We start from the raw sequence: 14,474 nt of genomic DNA, 5'->3' as shown, positions 1-14,474 counted from the left end.
CAAAAAGTTTACTTTTAGGTCCACGCGAGTGTTTCCAAAAATACTGCTGAAAGCGTCCATTTGGTGCACGCCAGCATGTGTGCGGCTGTCGAGCGGACACCGGCGACGTCGTCGCTAAGTGAAAAGCGCTTCAGGTCATGCCGGCGACGCACAGCTGCAGCAAGCGCTGGCGGCCGTCGTCGGCGTGCACCTTCATGTGCGCCGTCAGCGAGCGCTTCTCCTGGTAGCGCTTGTCGCACACGCGGCAAGCGTGCGGCTTGTGGCCCGAGTGCGACAGCATGTGGCGCTTGAGGTCCGACTTCTGCACGAAGCGCTTGCGGCAGTCGCGGCATCCGAAGGCGGCGTCCTTCCTGTGGAAGCGCTCGTGAGTCTCCAGCGTGACCTTCTGCCGGAAGCTCTTCCCGCACAGGCTGCAGACGAAGGCCTTCTCGCCCGTGTGGATCTTGGCGTGCGTGTCCAGGTTGCCCACCTGCTGGAAGGTCTTGCCGCACACCCGGCAGGCGAAGGGCTTCTCGCCCGTGTGGATCCTCTTGTGCACTTGCAGGTATTGGCTCATGGTGAACTTCTTGCCGCACTCGTCGCAGGCGTGGACGCGCGGCCTGCCGCCGGCGTGCCGACGCTTCAGGTGCTGCTTCAGCACCGCCTTCCCCTTGAAGGTCTTTCCGCAGAACTCGCAGATGAACGGCTCCTCGTGGACCCTGGCGTGGCGATTTTGAGCACTCTTACTGGCAAAGTCCTCGCCACACACGCCGCACGGCAGAAGCGGCGACGCCCTCTCCAGCGCCGTCTGCTCACAGAATTGGCCTTCGGGCCTGCCGTCCTGAACGCCGTCCTCTTCCAGGGTCACCTCGACTTCAACGCCGTCTCGAGCGCGGCCCTGACCGTCGGCGTTACCGAAGTTGCCGGCACGCTTTGGGTCCTGGACGCGCTCTTGAAGGCAGTCCTGACCACCGTCTTCAAGGAGGTCGGCAGCGGACTGGTCGGCATCCCGGTGGTGGTCCTCCTGGAGCGTATGTCCTTCGCCGTGGTCCGCATCGGCGACGGGATCATCGGCGCCAGCCGGGGTCTGGGGGGCACAGGCGGGAGGAAGTCACGAAGGAGTCTCAAGTCCGAGTCGCAATCAGAATACTGCGGCCTGGCCGAGACAAGGACGCGCTCGCCCCAATAGAACGTTGAGAACGGCGCTTTGTTGGCTTCCGTTGGCAGGATTTGATTTGGACAGTCAAATCTCCTGCTCGTTTCCGTCAGCGACTCGTGGCGATGGACAACATGCTCTTAAAGGGATGCTTGACTCGTTGAGACATTTTTACAAGTTCGTATTTTGCACAGAATTTGTTTGATACCTTTGTTATTTTTCATGTACAAATAATACCTTTAACTCTCACAGCCATTTTGACTGAAGCAACCGCCTTTGCTCCCGGCTGTTTGACTGAATTTGGACTGGTTTCGCAAGGCCCGCAGAATATTGTATTCTATTGCAGTGTTTCCCACACCGTGTTAATACTTGGGCGGGCCACCACTCAAGAAGTTTTCAAGAAAATTGATTAAAAGTATATTTCAAAAGGAAAATAAAAACATGTCGCGACAGGATATACTGCATGTAACGTTAGTTTGCCGCCACTCACTTGTAGATGGTGAGGCTAGAGGAGACGTAGTCACAGGACTGAGACCCCGCCTCCCATCCCCACCGCCAGAGTCCACCCACCCGAGTCGATTTCAAATCTGTGGGAAACACTGTCTATTGCTATAAAAACATGGATGCTACCAAAAGAAAGATGCGAGTCTCATCTTTCATCAGAAAAAAAGTATATTTCTATCTGTTTCCGTTTTGCAGCAATTAGCATTAGAATATAGCGAAGTTTCATCATTATGCACAAATCCGTTGAAAATTGTGGGAGAAAGAGTTTGTTGCAACGTGGCCCTGGTTGATCTCTTATACTCTGCTGCCAGCTGCTGGCCGTTTTCGTAATTACTAGCATTGCTTCACCCGTTCTCTTCAGTTCAAAGCCTTCTGTATGCTCTAGCATTAAAAAAAAAAGTATAAATAAGTCTTTGGGACACTTAAAACATTTAAAATAGAACTTATTTATATGTTTTGAGGAGCAAATGAGTTAAAAACAAATGTTCCCACTTGCCGTCGACTAAAGATGACGTCATCTGTGCTGAGGAAGTAGGTAACAACCAACCATGGCTTACCTGTTGAATGGGATTGGTCAGCAAACTGCGCCATGATTGGTCATTATCTACTTCCTCAGCACAGGTGACGTCATCTTCAGTCGACGGCAAGTGGAAAAGTAGTTTTAAAGGTCTTCATTGTAGCGGTACATGAAAAAGGATGACGTTATCAAATTCATTCTGGACAAAATACGTACTGAACTTGTTACTGCTGAAAATGGCTCAATGAGTCTTGAGTCCGGCACTGCTTCATTATCCACCGCGCAGGACGACGTTTTGCTCCACTTCTAGCGTTTTCAAAGTAGAAAAGCGAATGTCCGGCAAATACGACCTGCGAGGGAAGCAAACATTTCTAGAGAATCAAATCCACGGTCGCCGACAATAAAAGATTTGTCCAAGTGTAAATCTTGTGAGGTGGCAGACAATTTACAAGTTCAAATGTTTCTTTCAAAGTAAGGTTATTGAAAAATGGATTGGATTATTTGATTTGTTATTATTTTTGAGTTAATCGTTTTGAACAGTTTGATCTTGTAAAAAGGCTCGGCAAAAGTCAGCTTTTATTTAAACAAAAAAAAAAAATATATATATATATTTTTTTAAAGACTTATCCAAATCAGTTGTCATGTATTCATTCTCCCTTTTTAAAGTGATCGGTCCGTGAATTTGATTGTTGGATTTCTGTTTTGCCAAATATTGGAATTGCCATTGGCCTGAAAAAGTCCATTTTGGCGGAGTCCCGCTAAATTTCAAGCACGTCGAGCCAAGTCATAAAATGCTAATCGAATGTTTTTCACTGACGGAAACATGAAAAAAGGTTGAGTGCAGCCAACCTGCGTGCCCGGGTTGTGGTGCATCCTGGCGTGCGTCATTATGGTGCCCTTCCGGCAGAATGGTTTGGCACACAGCGGGCGCGAGAAGGGTTTCCCCCCCGCGTGCAGCCGCCGGTGCGTTTCCCGCGCTTGGACGGAGGAAAACGTCTTCCCGCAAGTGTCGCAAGTCCTGCTGCTGTCACGGTGCGTCTGCAGGTGGCACCGCAGGGCGGCGCCGGAAGCCCAACGATCGCCGCAGAGGCCGCAGATGGGCTCCGTGTCCTTGGCGTGTTTGTGCACGTGCCTCATCAGAAACCCTTTGCCAGCAAACGATCTGCCGCACGCTCGGCAGCGGTGCGACTTAACGCTGCCGGCCCCTGCGTGGTCGTGGGACCCGGGGGGCCCGGGGGGGCGGTCAGGTGACGGCGCCGTGGGCTCAGCATCTGCCTCTGTAAGCAAGGGCACCGGTGATTAGCAACGTGACAATTGGCCACCGTCTTTGTGGAATTGTCTTCATTTATACTATACAGAAGCGGAAACAGAGGTCAATGAAGCGCTGCCTCCTTATAGGCTTAAAAGCAGGGCTGTTCCGATCCGTTTCATGCTTGCCGATTCCGATAGCCATCATCCATGCGTGGGATCGGCCAATACCAATCGCATGGATTACAGCTGCGGTTTATTGTGTGATCGCCAATGAATGGCATCGATTGACACATACGATTCCACAAAATAGCAACATGAATTACATTGTCCTATTTGTATTGTTGAATTAAAAAAAAACCATTGCTTAAAGTCCCTGGAATGAACCTGCAACGAAAATCTCCTCAAATCAAGTCATCCGTTGAGTGCGTTGAAACGTCTCAGAAATTCTCCAGAAGCGAGAAACTCACAATTGACGTCAGGACATGAGCCGAAGTGGCGAGTTTTCAGGGCGAGTGGCGATCATGTTTACACGTCAAATTAAGGTTCGGATCCGATTTCAAACCGATTTCAGACGGGAACATTTTTAGTGCGTTGTTGTTGACAGCTCGTCATAAAAGGAAAGAAAAGCGACGCTGACCTTCTTCCTCTTCTGGCGCCGCCGTCTGATACTCGCTGAAGATTCGCTCGACGGCGGCGGCGACGGCGTCCATGACCACCCGCCTGAGCTGACGTCCACCGCGGTTCGGCCGCTCCTCAAGCAGCCGCACGACGCGCTCGGCCGCCGCCGAAAGTTGCCGCTCAACGGCCGCCCTCAGACTCTTTTCTTGGTCCCGGACGCTTGACCGCGACCGCGACCGCCGCCGGACGGGGGCTTTCTTCTCCTTCGCCGCCATTTGCACGAATATGGACAAAGCGCGGGGGGAACGTAAACACGCTGAACTTCCGGGTTGCTTGGTCACGTGACTACTCGCAGGACAGTCGAAACCGCTTAATGTGCGCGTTATAAAAAAAATGTCGTTCATATCAGATAACGTCTAGCGATCGTCACCAAAATTCCGAAGCACATCTCAACTTCTGTCCACTTTATTTTTATATTACACGCAGCAATTTACTGCTGTATGCTACTGCATTTTGATAACAAATGATCGTACTTTTGTGACGTTAAGCGCTTTTTTGCCCTTTCTTTTTTTTATGAATTATTTTCGATTGTTCCCTCGTGGGGCCATCTGACTTTCCACGTGCCATCAAGTCTTTGCTGTGGTTTTGACGTACTCACCCGCTGGGTGTGTTTTTCCACATTGATTTGAATCCAATTCAGCTGTCACGAGAATCAACAATGACGACGACGAAAGCCGCTTTCCTGTTTGCAGCGTTGTGCTCAACTTGTAATATCGAGCAGTCATCCTCACCGAACTGGTTTTGGGTTCTGGTAAGTGCACACGAACATTCCGACTGAATTGCTGTTTTGTTTTGTTTTTTTAGACAACGGGCACGCAATGTCCATTTGTTTATGAAGAAATCAATCTATCTTTAAACTGCAAGGTTTTGTAATAGATGAGCTACTTACAAAATGAGCCGTGATACACTAAACAAATATTTACAACATTTATGATCCCAATCCCATTACGAGCACACAATATTGTGTCTTTACTTTTGATTGACACTCACAGACATTGAGATCATGACTTTGCATGTGTTTATGTTTATATGTGTGCATTTCCTTCCATGACACAATCCATAATAGCTGTTACATAAATGTCTCGCACAGAGTGGGTGTCCCTCAAACGTCAACAATATTTGATATTTGAATGAATACACATGCGGAGATGATGTTAAGGAATGTTCGTGCGTGCACTCATGATGACAGAAAGTGGTGAGCGTCATCGAGTTTCCTCATCAGACTCGTCCACTTCTTCAGATTCCTCCTCGTCCTCGTCTTCGTCCTCGTCCTCGTCTTCGGCCTGCTGCCGTCCCGAGGCTCTCTGTTATCAAAAACACGTCAGAGCGGGCGGGAGGGAAGGTGGGTTGCGTCCTACCTGGAAGGCGGCCGTCGATGTCAGGAAGGAGGAGGCGGTCCCGTCCAGAGAGTTGGCGCGCACGATGTCCAAGCGCTCCGAGTAGTCGGGCGGGTGCAACGAGCTCCTGAACAACTGAGCGCGCGCGAGCGCCATCACAAACACTCATTTGGCTCATTCAATTGTTGAAATTGGGAAAATGTCTCCCTTCATTCGCAAATGAAAAAAAACCAAGGAACTTTTTCATGTTGGAAGAATTTTGGCGAAAGTCAGACTGTAAGTCTCGATGGAGACCAATTTAAGCGCGCATTGCTGCGCAAGCAGCCTCATTTCTCTTTCTCTTCTTTGTGGCAAAATATGAACAAAATAGTTGCCAGGATTGAGCGCAACATTTTCAAAGTGTGATATGGGCAAACATTTGCTGTGACTTTTTTTTCTTTCTTCAAGTCAAGCAGTCGTGCGAGCAAGTGACGCGCGTGCGACGTACCTCCAGGTCGTTCTCCTCGTCCACACTGTGGATGCTCTGGTAGGCCAGCGTGTAGAGCTCCAAGGCTTTGGCGTGGAAGCACATCTCCACGCTGGCAAAGTCACACAGGATCCTCTGGCAAGAAGAAAAAGAGTCACAAAGTGGCGAGTAGGCGGCGGCGGCGGCGGCACGTCTCCGCATCCCACCTTGATGTCCTGAATCTTCTGCTTCTCAAAGTCGTCGATGGTCTCCTCCAGCTGCCGCGCCGTGCGAGTCGCGTCCACGCTGGCTCGCTGGTGCTCGCTCTCGGCCTGACGCACGCCACAAGCATCATCATCATCATCATCATCATCATCCCCTCTGATGCTAGCCGATGAGCGGAACCCACCTGAGACTGGAGGCGGAATCAAGGAGCTAACCATCGTTTACAAGATACAACTTTGGCTTCTTTTAGCGCCGCCTCAACCGACTTGCCGTCCCCAGACGTCGCTCGCTACGTTTTTTTACTTGATTTTTTCCCCAAACTTTGGATTTCATTTGAAATGATCGTGAAGAGCAACTTACTTACAATAGCACTAGCCCACATTTTAGCACAACGCAGCAATTGTCTGACTGACTAGCGATTCGTTTTTTGATGCCACGGACAGCGTGAAGGATACGATGACTTGTCGGTCGGACGGGTTCCGTTGGCGAGTGCGCTCCAGTAGCTGCTTCTGCTTGGACTCGCGCGACCAGGCGCTCTGGGCCGCCTTCACGTCTTCCTGAAGAAACGCACGGCGCGCGTCACCTCTGGCTTTCGTCATGCTAACGTCATACTAAGGAACGCTCAGCACTCACCCGTTTGCGCCGCACTACTGCTCCGTAGCCTTTCAGAGGCTCGATCACTTTGGCCTCCAGTCGCTCCACCTGAAATCAACGCAGACGCGTCATTACTACGCTGGGCATCCGTCCGCCCGTCCGTCCGTCACCCATCCATCCATCGACCTTTGATCCATCTATCAATCCATTGAACCAGCACCCATCTGTGCACAGACCTCGGCTTGCCGGTAGTCCTGAATCTTGGCCAGGTGTTCGGCGAACTGCTTCATGCCTTTCTTGAGGCCGGGCGTCTCGGTGTCAGCGTAGTCGGCGACCTCTCGCACCAGGACATCGGCCTTGTCGCGCAACCTGGCGGCTTTGCGGCCGTAGGCGGCAAAAATTTGACACATCTCGTCAAAGTGCTTCTCCACGTTGCTGATGTTCTCCTGGATTCTCTTGGTCTGGTTGTCCCTAAAACAAACTCACAAACGTCACGTGCGCGCGTCACCAACACAACCAACTCAGAATCCCATGTCACAACATATTGATGACAAACAAGTCATCTTTGGCCATCTGTCTAGGCTAGCGACATGTAGTGAGTGACAGGCAGGATAAATAAAAAATGCTCTTCCATGAGTTGGCCAGAGGTTGTGGATTGCCATTTAAATAACAAACTACAACGTGGTTATTTTTGCTGTGACCAACAACTCACCACCTCGCGCTTTCCATACGCCAAATAGCACGAGAACGTGTATGTTAGCAACACTCGGCTAACTAGCTGGCCGAACAGCCTTCCCGAGAACAACAAGCGTTACGTTGAAACATAAGCTAAGACAATGACGATAAATGTTACCTCGCTCGCGCATCGGGAGTTCGACTCATGTCTGCTGAGAAAAATAAAATAAATCAAGAAACTCAGTCAACCGAGCGTCACACGACGGGCAGCTCACTGGCTAGCATGGAAGCTAGCAGGCGTTGCCATGGATGCTGGCGCGTTCCGGTGTCAACGAAAAGGTGGGATTTCACGATTGTAGTGGAAGCGAGCGAGATAGAGCGCGAGAACTTTTGTTGAACCTTTTATTGAACAATTCGCAGTTTTTAATACAGAAAAAAACAAAAAGTGAAGCCAGGGGGAAATGTCAACAAAAAAAGTTCAAAATAGCACAAGTTCTCATCTTCGTCATGTTATCCTCGTTTAATATCGTGCTGTTGGTTTCTATGTCAAAAACTAAACACAGTGGTTTTCAATGACTCAATTTGGATTTGTATGTATGTAATTTTGACTCTACGATTTTGTTTTCTTTACTATCGTTATGTTGACAATAATAAGTGGAGCAGTGATTCAGCGGACACGTTCCTGAATGAAAATGAACAAACACTACAAAATAAATGTCTTTCTCAAACAACTTGAACGTGACGTTGATGAGAGAAGGAACAGAAATGATGGTGTTGCGTTCATGAGCTCTGATGGCAGGCTTTGGAATGAAAGCAATGCGTGAAAGCGGTAACCCACAAAAGAGGAAGTAGAAACAGCTTTACATGTTTCCGAGCTGCATTGAACGCACCACCTGAGAGACACAGCGACAGACGCACGCAACTGTTGAGACGCACCGAGTCTTCGTTAAAGTTGGACATTTGCTTGCTTGACGTTTAGGCCAAGATGAAGACGTTCGTCTTGTGTCTCCTGTTTGGCGCGCCGCTGGTCACACAAGCCGGTGAGTTGTTTCGTTTGAGCGACGCCGTCTTAACTCAAAGTGAAAGTCAAGCAAAGGTTTGAACATGCGCAACACCCGCAAATGACGCGCGCTAACATCGACCGATGGTGTGTGTGTGTGTGTGTGCGCGCGCGCGCGCGCGTCTTGTATTTTAGTGAGTGTGACAGAGAAGGAAATGGGAGTCGCGTAAATAAGGATAATGATAATTTCATTTCATTAATTGAGAAGTGATTGTATTTTATTTTGAAATGTCGGGTTTGAGCTATTTTGTGAAGAGTGCGCACTTGAAGTTTAGCGCAGTTTGTGGCATGATCGCTTTCGACAAATGTTTACATTCCGTCAAATCTCTTACGGTGATTTTAAGACGAGCGTATTAGGCTGTTTAAAATGAGAATGTTGCTGAAAATAAACGACCAAATCATCAGTAAAAGTGGTTTGGAGCGCAAGACACAAGAATAATTAACGTGCATGTTTGTCAAGTTGGCCACTTGGCTGGAAGACATGTCGGGTGCGTGCGCGTGCACAAAACAGGTCCGGTGCGCGTGCGTGTGAGAGTCATGCATGAAGACAGGCGTGTCGCTGTGTGTGTGTGTGTTTGCCCGCAGAGCTTCACACTCTGACGTACATCTACACGGGACTGTCGGGGGGCGCGACCCTCCGGGAGGCGCACGACTTCATAGCCATGGGCGTGCTGGACGGTCACGTGATCGACTACTACGACAGCGACGCCATGAACAAGGTCCCCAAGCAGCCTTGGATGGCAGAAGAGTTGAGCGCCACCTACTGGGAGCACGGCAGCCTGTCCAGGAGGAGCAAACAGCAGTGGTTCAAGGTCAACATGGACATCCTCCTCAAACGCATGGGACACAACCACTCGGGTACTCGCACACTTTCATTGGCCCGAGTCATTGGCTCCGTCCGGCCCGTTGTTCAGTTTGACCATCCCACGCCATTTGCCCTCAGACTTGCACGTCCTCCAGTGGCTGCACGGCTGCCGCGGCCACCTGCATCCCGACGGCACGCTGACGTTTGACGGCGGCGTGGACACGTACAGCTACGACGGCCAGGACTTCCTTTCCTTCGACTACGAGGGCGCCGCGTGGGTGGCGACGGCCCCCGCGGCGCTGGAGACCAAGAGGAAGTGGGACGCCGTGCAGCTCCTCAAGGACTACACGCGCGCCTACCTGGACAAGGAGTGCATCACCTGGGTGGCGACGGCCCCCGCGGCGCTGGAGACCAAGAGGAAGTGGGACGCCGTGCAGCTCCTCAAGGACTACACGCGCGCCTACCTGGACAAGGAGTGCATCACCTGGATGCACTCCTTCCTGGAGTACCAACGACACCGAGAGCAGCACAAGCGTACGTACGCCGGCCTGGCCCGGCCCACTCGCTCTCACTTATTGCTCACTTGCCCGCCCGCCCGCCTGCGTCCGCAGCGCCGCCAACTGTGGACGTGTTCGCCAGGAAGGCGCGCACGGACAACACGCTGCTGCTGAGCTGCCTCGCCAGCGGCTTCGCCCACAAGGGCGTCGACCTGGAGATCCGCCGCAACGGCCGCACGCTCACCAAGGAGGACGGCGTGGCGTCGTCGGGCGTGCGGCCCAACGAAGACGACACCTTCCAGAGGCGCGAGCACGTGGAGATCCTCCAGAACGACCTTGGCAATTTCACGTGCGTCCTCCGACATCGGGCGTCCGGACTTCACGTGGAAACGCATTGGGGTGAGGAAGCAACTCAAACGCCGCCATTAGCAAGTCGACCGGCAGGTAACAAGCACCTTTAACTGCCGGTTGAGTAGAAGCTCCTGTCGCTACATCCCATCTGGACCAGACTTTGGACTTTCTGGGGACTGAATTGTCCACCGCTAAAGACAAAGTACTTGAAATAGAGAGCGGCTGATTTGGAATAATTGACGTAAACAGTACCCCCCCACACACACACACCAAAAAAAAAGTGTATATGCTGAGTGCAGACGTTTGCCTTCCAGACGGCGAGATCTTGAACGCCCCCGCAGTGGATGTGGTGGGCGTGGTCTGCGGGGTGCTGGTGCCCTTCGGCATCTTGGTCGCCGTGTTGGGTTGCCTCTGCTACAGGAAGTTGAAAGGTGGTACGTTGCCACGTAAATGCCCGCTTTTTAACTTTGCAACGACTCAACGGTGCTCGTCCGCAGGTGCTGTTGACAAGCCCGCGCCCGCTGATGAAGGTATTTTGCATCATGTTGACAAAATGACATCATCGTTAGCGACCGTTGCTTTGACGCTTGTCTTGTCCCGTGTCCCCCCGCCAGCCGCCGAGTCGTCTTTGCGCTCGACCTCCCCCAGCGATTCAGGTAAGCCCTCGACAAGAGCAACTTTCAGTCAGTCAGCGGCTCCATTTGACCGCCCGCCATCTTGTCTGTTTGCAGGCAGCACCTCCAGGGACTCGCTGAGCGACAATCCAGGTGGCATCCTCGTGGGCAGCCATGACGGTTGGTGACGACAGTCCATGTTGACCGTTGCAATGTACGCCCCCTGCAGACGAGCAAAGCGCAACGCCGCTGACCTCCGGCATGTGACGTCATCGGCGCGGAAGCAGCGATGACAACTTGTGCCGGCGACGAGTCACCAAGCCAACTACTTTTTGTGCATTTGATATTGTAGCATTCAACGAATACAGGGCACGATTGATTTATATGAAGTTCTTTTGAGAAGTGATTGCCTATTTCAAAGGCAACATTTTTAAAAAGCAAGCAATTGAAAACATATATCTTATGAATGAATTGGATTTTTTAAGCACATGTAAAAAAAAAATGAAAACAAGAGGAAAAAATCTACTCAAAGACATTAAAAATCATATAAAACATAACCTATACACATGAAAAGAAGTAAGCCCTTTTTTTAAACTAACGTTCTCAAACAAGACTCATTTGAAACAATTCCAAACACCGTTCTGTACATTCACACGCAGACACCAAAGCGCCTTCATATGTGACATTTTGTCTGCGGCACTTTAGGCATGAATGATTTTTGATGTGAGTTTTTCCTTAAGCCTCGATAAGGAAGTACGTTACGCGGCTTCAGCTCATCATCAAGACTATTCCACAATTTCACACCCCAAACTGAGACACATCTGTATTTTATATTAGTCCTCACTTTACATATTTCAAACATAATTAAACCCCTTAAATAGTAGAATCCTTTTCTTTGTTTATTTTTTTCAAACCCTAACACTTGTCCTCTTTTTCTTTTTCCAGTCCATGCATTCTCTCTCTCGTCGTGGGCCTTTTCCCCCCAATTTGCTTGATTGGACCGTGTTTGTCAGACATTGTAACGCGTGTTTGTAAAAGTGCATTATGGGAGTCATGTGTGTCCTCTCCATCAACTTCATGACCTCGGATGTTCTTTGCGCCTCTCCCGCGATTGTTCTTCCTCTCTCCTACAGCTTCCGTTACAATTCCATGCAAAGTAGGCAGGCGATGACGTCGTGCAGCCGCTCCCATTTGCGTGCCAAATCAACCAGCATCCGTTTGGAGAAGTACCACAGGGGGGAGCCCAAGTGCTCCGCCTCGTGTCCTTTTGTCTGCGTCTGCCGGGCAACTTAACGTCCCTGACGGCGCTGGTGCCACGAGGCCTGCTGTCGCAGCCGCCCATCGCAACGGCGGCTGCGACCGCTTCCGGCTCGACCCGCTGCCGGACCGTCGGAGCCGTCTCCGGCGGTCCAGTCGATTCATGGGTGCTCTCGCACCTCGGGGTCGCCGCTCTGTCCTATCGTCCCGCCGGGGGTGGTCGTCACCACCGATGCCAGCCTGAGCGGATGGGCTGCAGTTTGGCAGGACGAGACCCGCCCACTTGCTACGAGCACAGTTGCTGTCGCCATTGAACGGCAACGAGCCGCCTCCCATTTTTCCTTTAAAATCGGACATTTGAAAAACGAGCCTTTACCTGACCTTCCATTAGCGGTTTATTTATTTAACTCAAGTCAGGAAATAAAATACGAGCATCATTTCTTTCCCTCCAGCCTGTTTCGCTTTCACCCGGAAGACACTCTTCTTCTATTGTTACCTCTTTAGCCGCTGCTGCTCAACGGCGTAGAAGAAGAACATTAACAGTAGTAAAATAATGTTTCCCCTAAGGGTCGTATTTAGTTTCCTGAATTGCGTGTTAAATAAACAAGCACATAATGGAAGATGAAATAAAGTCTCGTTTCCCAGTTTCCAATTTGAAAGGAGAAACGCGAGACGGCTCGTTCCCGTTCAACGGTGACAGCAACACTGCCGCCTGGTGGACGGAGAAGGAACGGGCCTTGAGACACACCTAAAGATCTGAGGAATGTGTGTGTGTGAAAAGCTGGAAACAAGAATATCTTGAAACTGCGTGACGTTTGTCTCAAAAATATGTGCGCGTGCCCACCAAACCGCAAATGCACATTGGACAACTCACAAGCAGAATTAAACTTTTACAAATGCTTAGTCATAATAAACTGACTAACACGTCGGCCTAAATATATTTGTGTGAATCATTTGGAGACAAAACCTCTCCCCATAAAGTAGCACCTAAGAATGACTTTGCTCCAAATAGCAGTAAAACGAAATGTCATACTTTTGCAAGCTACGGTCTGTAACGTTTGAACATTGCGCTGAAATATCGGACAATGTGAAAAGCAACGTTTGCCAAAGGTGACGTGAGAAGGTCTTTCATGGAAGCGCTTGTGAATACAAGCGACGTGTGCATCAGATTTACAAACCAGTTGAAGCCACTTGGAACATTTGACGTCCCACACATATGCTGAAGCTTTTGGCATGTGCACACAAGACACGTGCGCCGATGCTGCCAATGTGAAGTTTGACGGCACGGGCCAACGCCGGCCGCCACGCTCAACGCAACTGCTAACAGTTGATGCACAAAAAGTCACTTCCGTCAGGGCTTAGTTGCTTCACGAGTTGTGTTTTTCTCTCGCTCACATTTCTCACCATTCACCAGTGACGGGCTGACGGCATTTGAACAATGGCAAACTTCCAGCACAACATCAAAATTGCTTTGTGGTGATCCTGGATGATTCACTTGCTCGTTTCAGCGTTCAAGACAAGGATATACGAAACCTGTAAATAATAATAATAATGCATGGGATTTATAGAGCGCTTTTCTAGACGCTTTTCATTGGAACGGATACATTATGCACGCACGCGCACATTCACACTGCGGTGGCCGCCCCGGGGCAGGCAGGCTGACGGAAGGAAGCGTGGCAGCCAGTGTGCGCCTGCGGCCCCTACGGCCCCTCCCACCACCACCAGCAAACATTCGCACCTTCCATGCACCGGTGCGAGTAGCCCTGGAATTGTTTTCAATCCATCGTGTGAACGATATACAAGCGTATTGAAGTGTTCCTCACTTTATGCCGTTCCAAGCACCGCGCAAATTTCAGCAAAGTAGAGTTTGACTTTGGCAGCCGCCATTTCAAACACTTGTTACAGACTAAATACAACTTTTCACACGCAAAATGTTGCGTTGATAACTGAATGTGAGGAGATGCGCACTCGGCAGCACACCGCCACAAAATGTTCAAGTTTGTCCTTTTCTATCTTAAGATGGCTGAGCTTCAGTAAAAAGCGACTTACAAATGTCCCCAATGAAAATGGCCGACAGCGCAGAAACCCAAGCGGCAAGTAGCGAGGGAACGCTGAAGTCGTCGCCATCAAAATGGCCGTGGGTCGAGTCAACTGCGATGACAATCGTCCCGCAATCATTTTGATCAAGCGGGCTAAGCCATTTTTTGCCAAATCACGACAAAGGGATTTTGGCAGATTCCTCCAAGGCCAAGATTTGATGTTCCGAGTCTGGCGTGCCTTCATCGGCGGCGCTCGGGTCCCCCCGCCCCCTCGTTTCTCATAATATTGTTTGTTACATGCGAGCTTCCAATTTAAAAATAAATAAAAATCATAATCATTATAAACACACATCAGGAGGTGAGAATAATGAAATCAGCTGCTCTATAAGCTAGTTGACAACTTTTGGAAGGTGACTTTTGTCTAAAACAGCCGAATGTAGCGAGAGTGAGTTTGGCCAACTTGGTTCCGGCAGGTAACAAGATGGCGTCC

The 14,474-nt window shown here is 50.2% G+C and overlaps 3 protein-coding genes across 11 annotated transcripts in view; 1 reads left to right on the top strand and 2 right to left on the bottom strand.

The window, feature by feature from the left end:
- Positions 1-129: 129 nt before the first annotated feature.
- LOC147157302 (uncharacterized) lies at positions 130-4,926 on the bottom strand. Of its 2 annotated transcripts, none has more exons than XM_086063542.1 (3): positions 4,045-4,926; positions 3,006-3,433; positions 130-1,066 (listed from the first exon to the last, which is right to left on the bottom strand). In XM_086063542.1, exons 1-3 carry the CDS (start codon positions 4,427-4,429, stop codon positions 131-133), a joined length of 1,749 nt encoding a protein of 582 aa, XP_085919668.1. In that variant the 5' UTR covers positions 4,430-4,926; the 3' UTR covers position 130. The 2 variants fall into 2 exon arrangements, with proteins under 2 accessions (XP_085919668.1, XP_085919669.1); XM_086063543.1 differs by having other exon boundaries at positions 4,684-4,926.
- Positions 4,927-5,086: 160 nt separating this feature from the next.
- Positions 5,087-14,474, bottom strand: part of cibar1 (CBY1 interacting BAR domain containing 1) — a 71,282-nt gene continuing 61,894 nt past the window's right edge. The window contains exons 1-9 of one of the 6 annotated variants that reach the window (XM_086063553.1): positions 7,540-7,699; positions 6,923-7,157; positions 6,726-6,794; positions 6,548-6,649; positions 6,277-6,282; positions 6,095-6,199; positions 5,910-6,023; positions 5,444-5,557; positions 5,087-5,389 (exon numbers count right to left, since the gene is read on the bottom strand). In XM_086063553.1, coding sequence (XP_085919679.1) covers positions 5,288-5,389; positions 5,444-5,557; positions 5,910-6,023; positions 6,095-6,199; positions 6,277-6,282; positions 6,548-6,649; positions 6,726-6,794; positions 6,923-7,157; positions 7,540-7,568 — 876 coding nt within the window. In that variant the 5' untranslated portion in view covers positions 7,569-7,699 and the 3' untranslated portion in view covers positions 5,087-5,287. Of the gene's footprint in view, positions 5,390-5,443; positions 5,558-5,909; positions 6,024-6,094; positions 6,283-6,547; positions 6,650-6,725; positions 6,795-6,922; positions 7,168-7,539; positions 9,315-14,474 lie in introns of those variants that run through there. The other 5 variants (XM_086063554.1, XM_086063551.1, XM_086063549.1 and 2 more) reach the window with 5 other exon arrangements.
- On the top strand, positions 8,227-11,245 carry LOC147157301 (major histocompatibility complex class I-related protein 1-like). Of its 3 annotated transcripts, XM_086063548.1 has the most exons (10): positions 8,227-8,401; positions 9,007-9,279; positions 9,365-9,605; positions 9,711-9,760; positions 9,838-10,122; positions 10,389-10,508; positions 10,572-10,604; positions 10,689-10,730; positions 10,806-10,841; positions 10,918-11,245. In XM_086063548.1, exons 1-10 carry the CDS (start codon positions 8,347-8,349, stop codon positions 10,953-10,955), a joined length of 1,173 nt encoding a protein of 390 aa, XP_085919674.1. In that variant the 5' UTR covers positions 8,227-8,346; the 3' UTR covers positions 10,956-11,245. The 3 variants fall into 3 exon arrangements, with proteins under 3 accessions (XP_085919674.1, XP_085919673.1, XP_085919672.1); XM_086063547.1 differs by having other exon boundaries at positions 8,228-8,401; positions 9,365-9,760; positions 10,389-10,505; XM_086063546.1 differs by having other exon boundaries at positions 8,228-8,401; positions 9,365-9,760.

This window comes from Leptonotus elevatus, chromosome 19 (genome assembly GCF_054856555.1).
Source record: "Leptonotus elevatus isolate MCC_2025b chromosome 19, RoL_Lele_1.0, whole genome shotgun sequence".
Classification (NCBI taxonomy): domain Eukaryota; kingdom Metazoa; phylum Chordata; class Actinopteri; order Syngnathiformes; family Syngnathidae; genus Leptonotus; species Leptonotus elevatus.
Note: the sequence above shows the minus strand (reverse complement) of the source record. Positions and strands in the feature narration are given on the sequence as shown.

Bases quoted from the DNA above. Each gene is read 5' to 3' on its own strand.
- LOC147157302 (XM_086063542.1), bottom strand. From the start codon at position 4,429: ATGAACGACATTTTTTTTATAACGCGCACATTAAGCGGTTTCGACTGT. The intron at 3,434-4,044 runs GTCAGCGTCGCT...CCTTGCTTACAG, and splicing joins GGCGCCAGAAGAGGAAGAAG to AGGCAGATGCTGAGCCCACG. The intron at 1,067-3,005 runs GTTGGCTGCACT...TGTGCCCCCCAG, and splicing joins ACCACAACCCGGGCACGCAG to ACCCCGGCTGGCGCCGATGA.
- LOC147157301 (XM_086063546.1), top strand. From the start codon at position 8,347: ATGAAGACGTTCGTCTTGTGTCTCCTGTTTGGCGCGCCGCTGGTCACA. The intron at 9,280-9,364 runs GTACTCGCACAC...ATTTGCCCTCAG, and splicing joins CATGGGACACAACCACTCGG to ACTTGCACGTCCTCCAGTGG. The intron at 10,509-10,571 runs GTACGTTGCCAC...GCTCGTCCGCAG, and splicing joins CTACAGGAAGTTGAAAGGTG to GTGCTGTTGACAAGCCCGCG.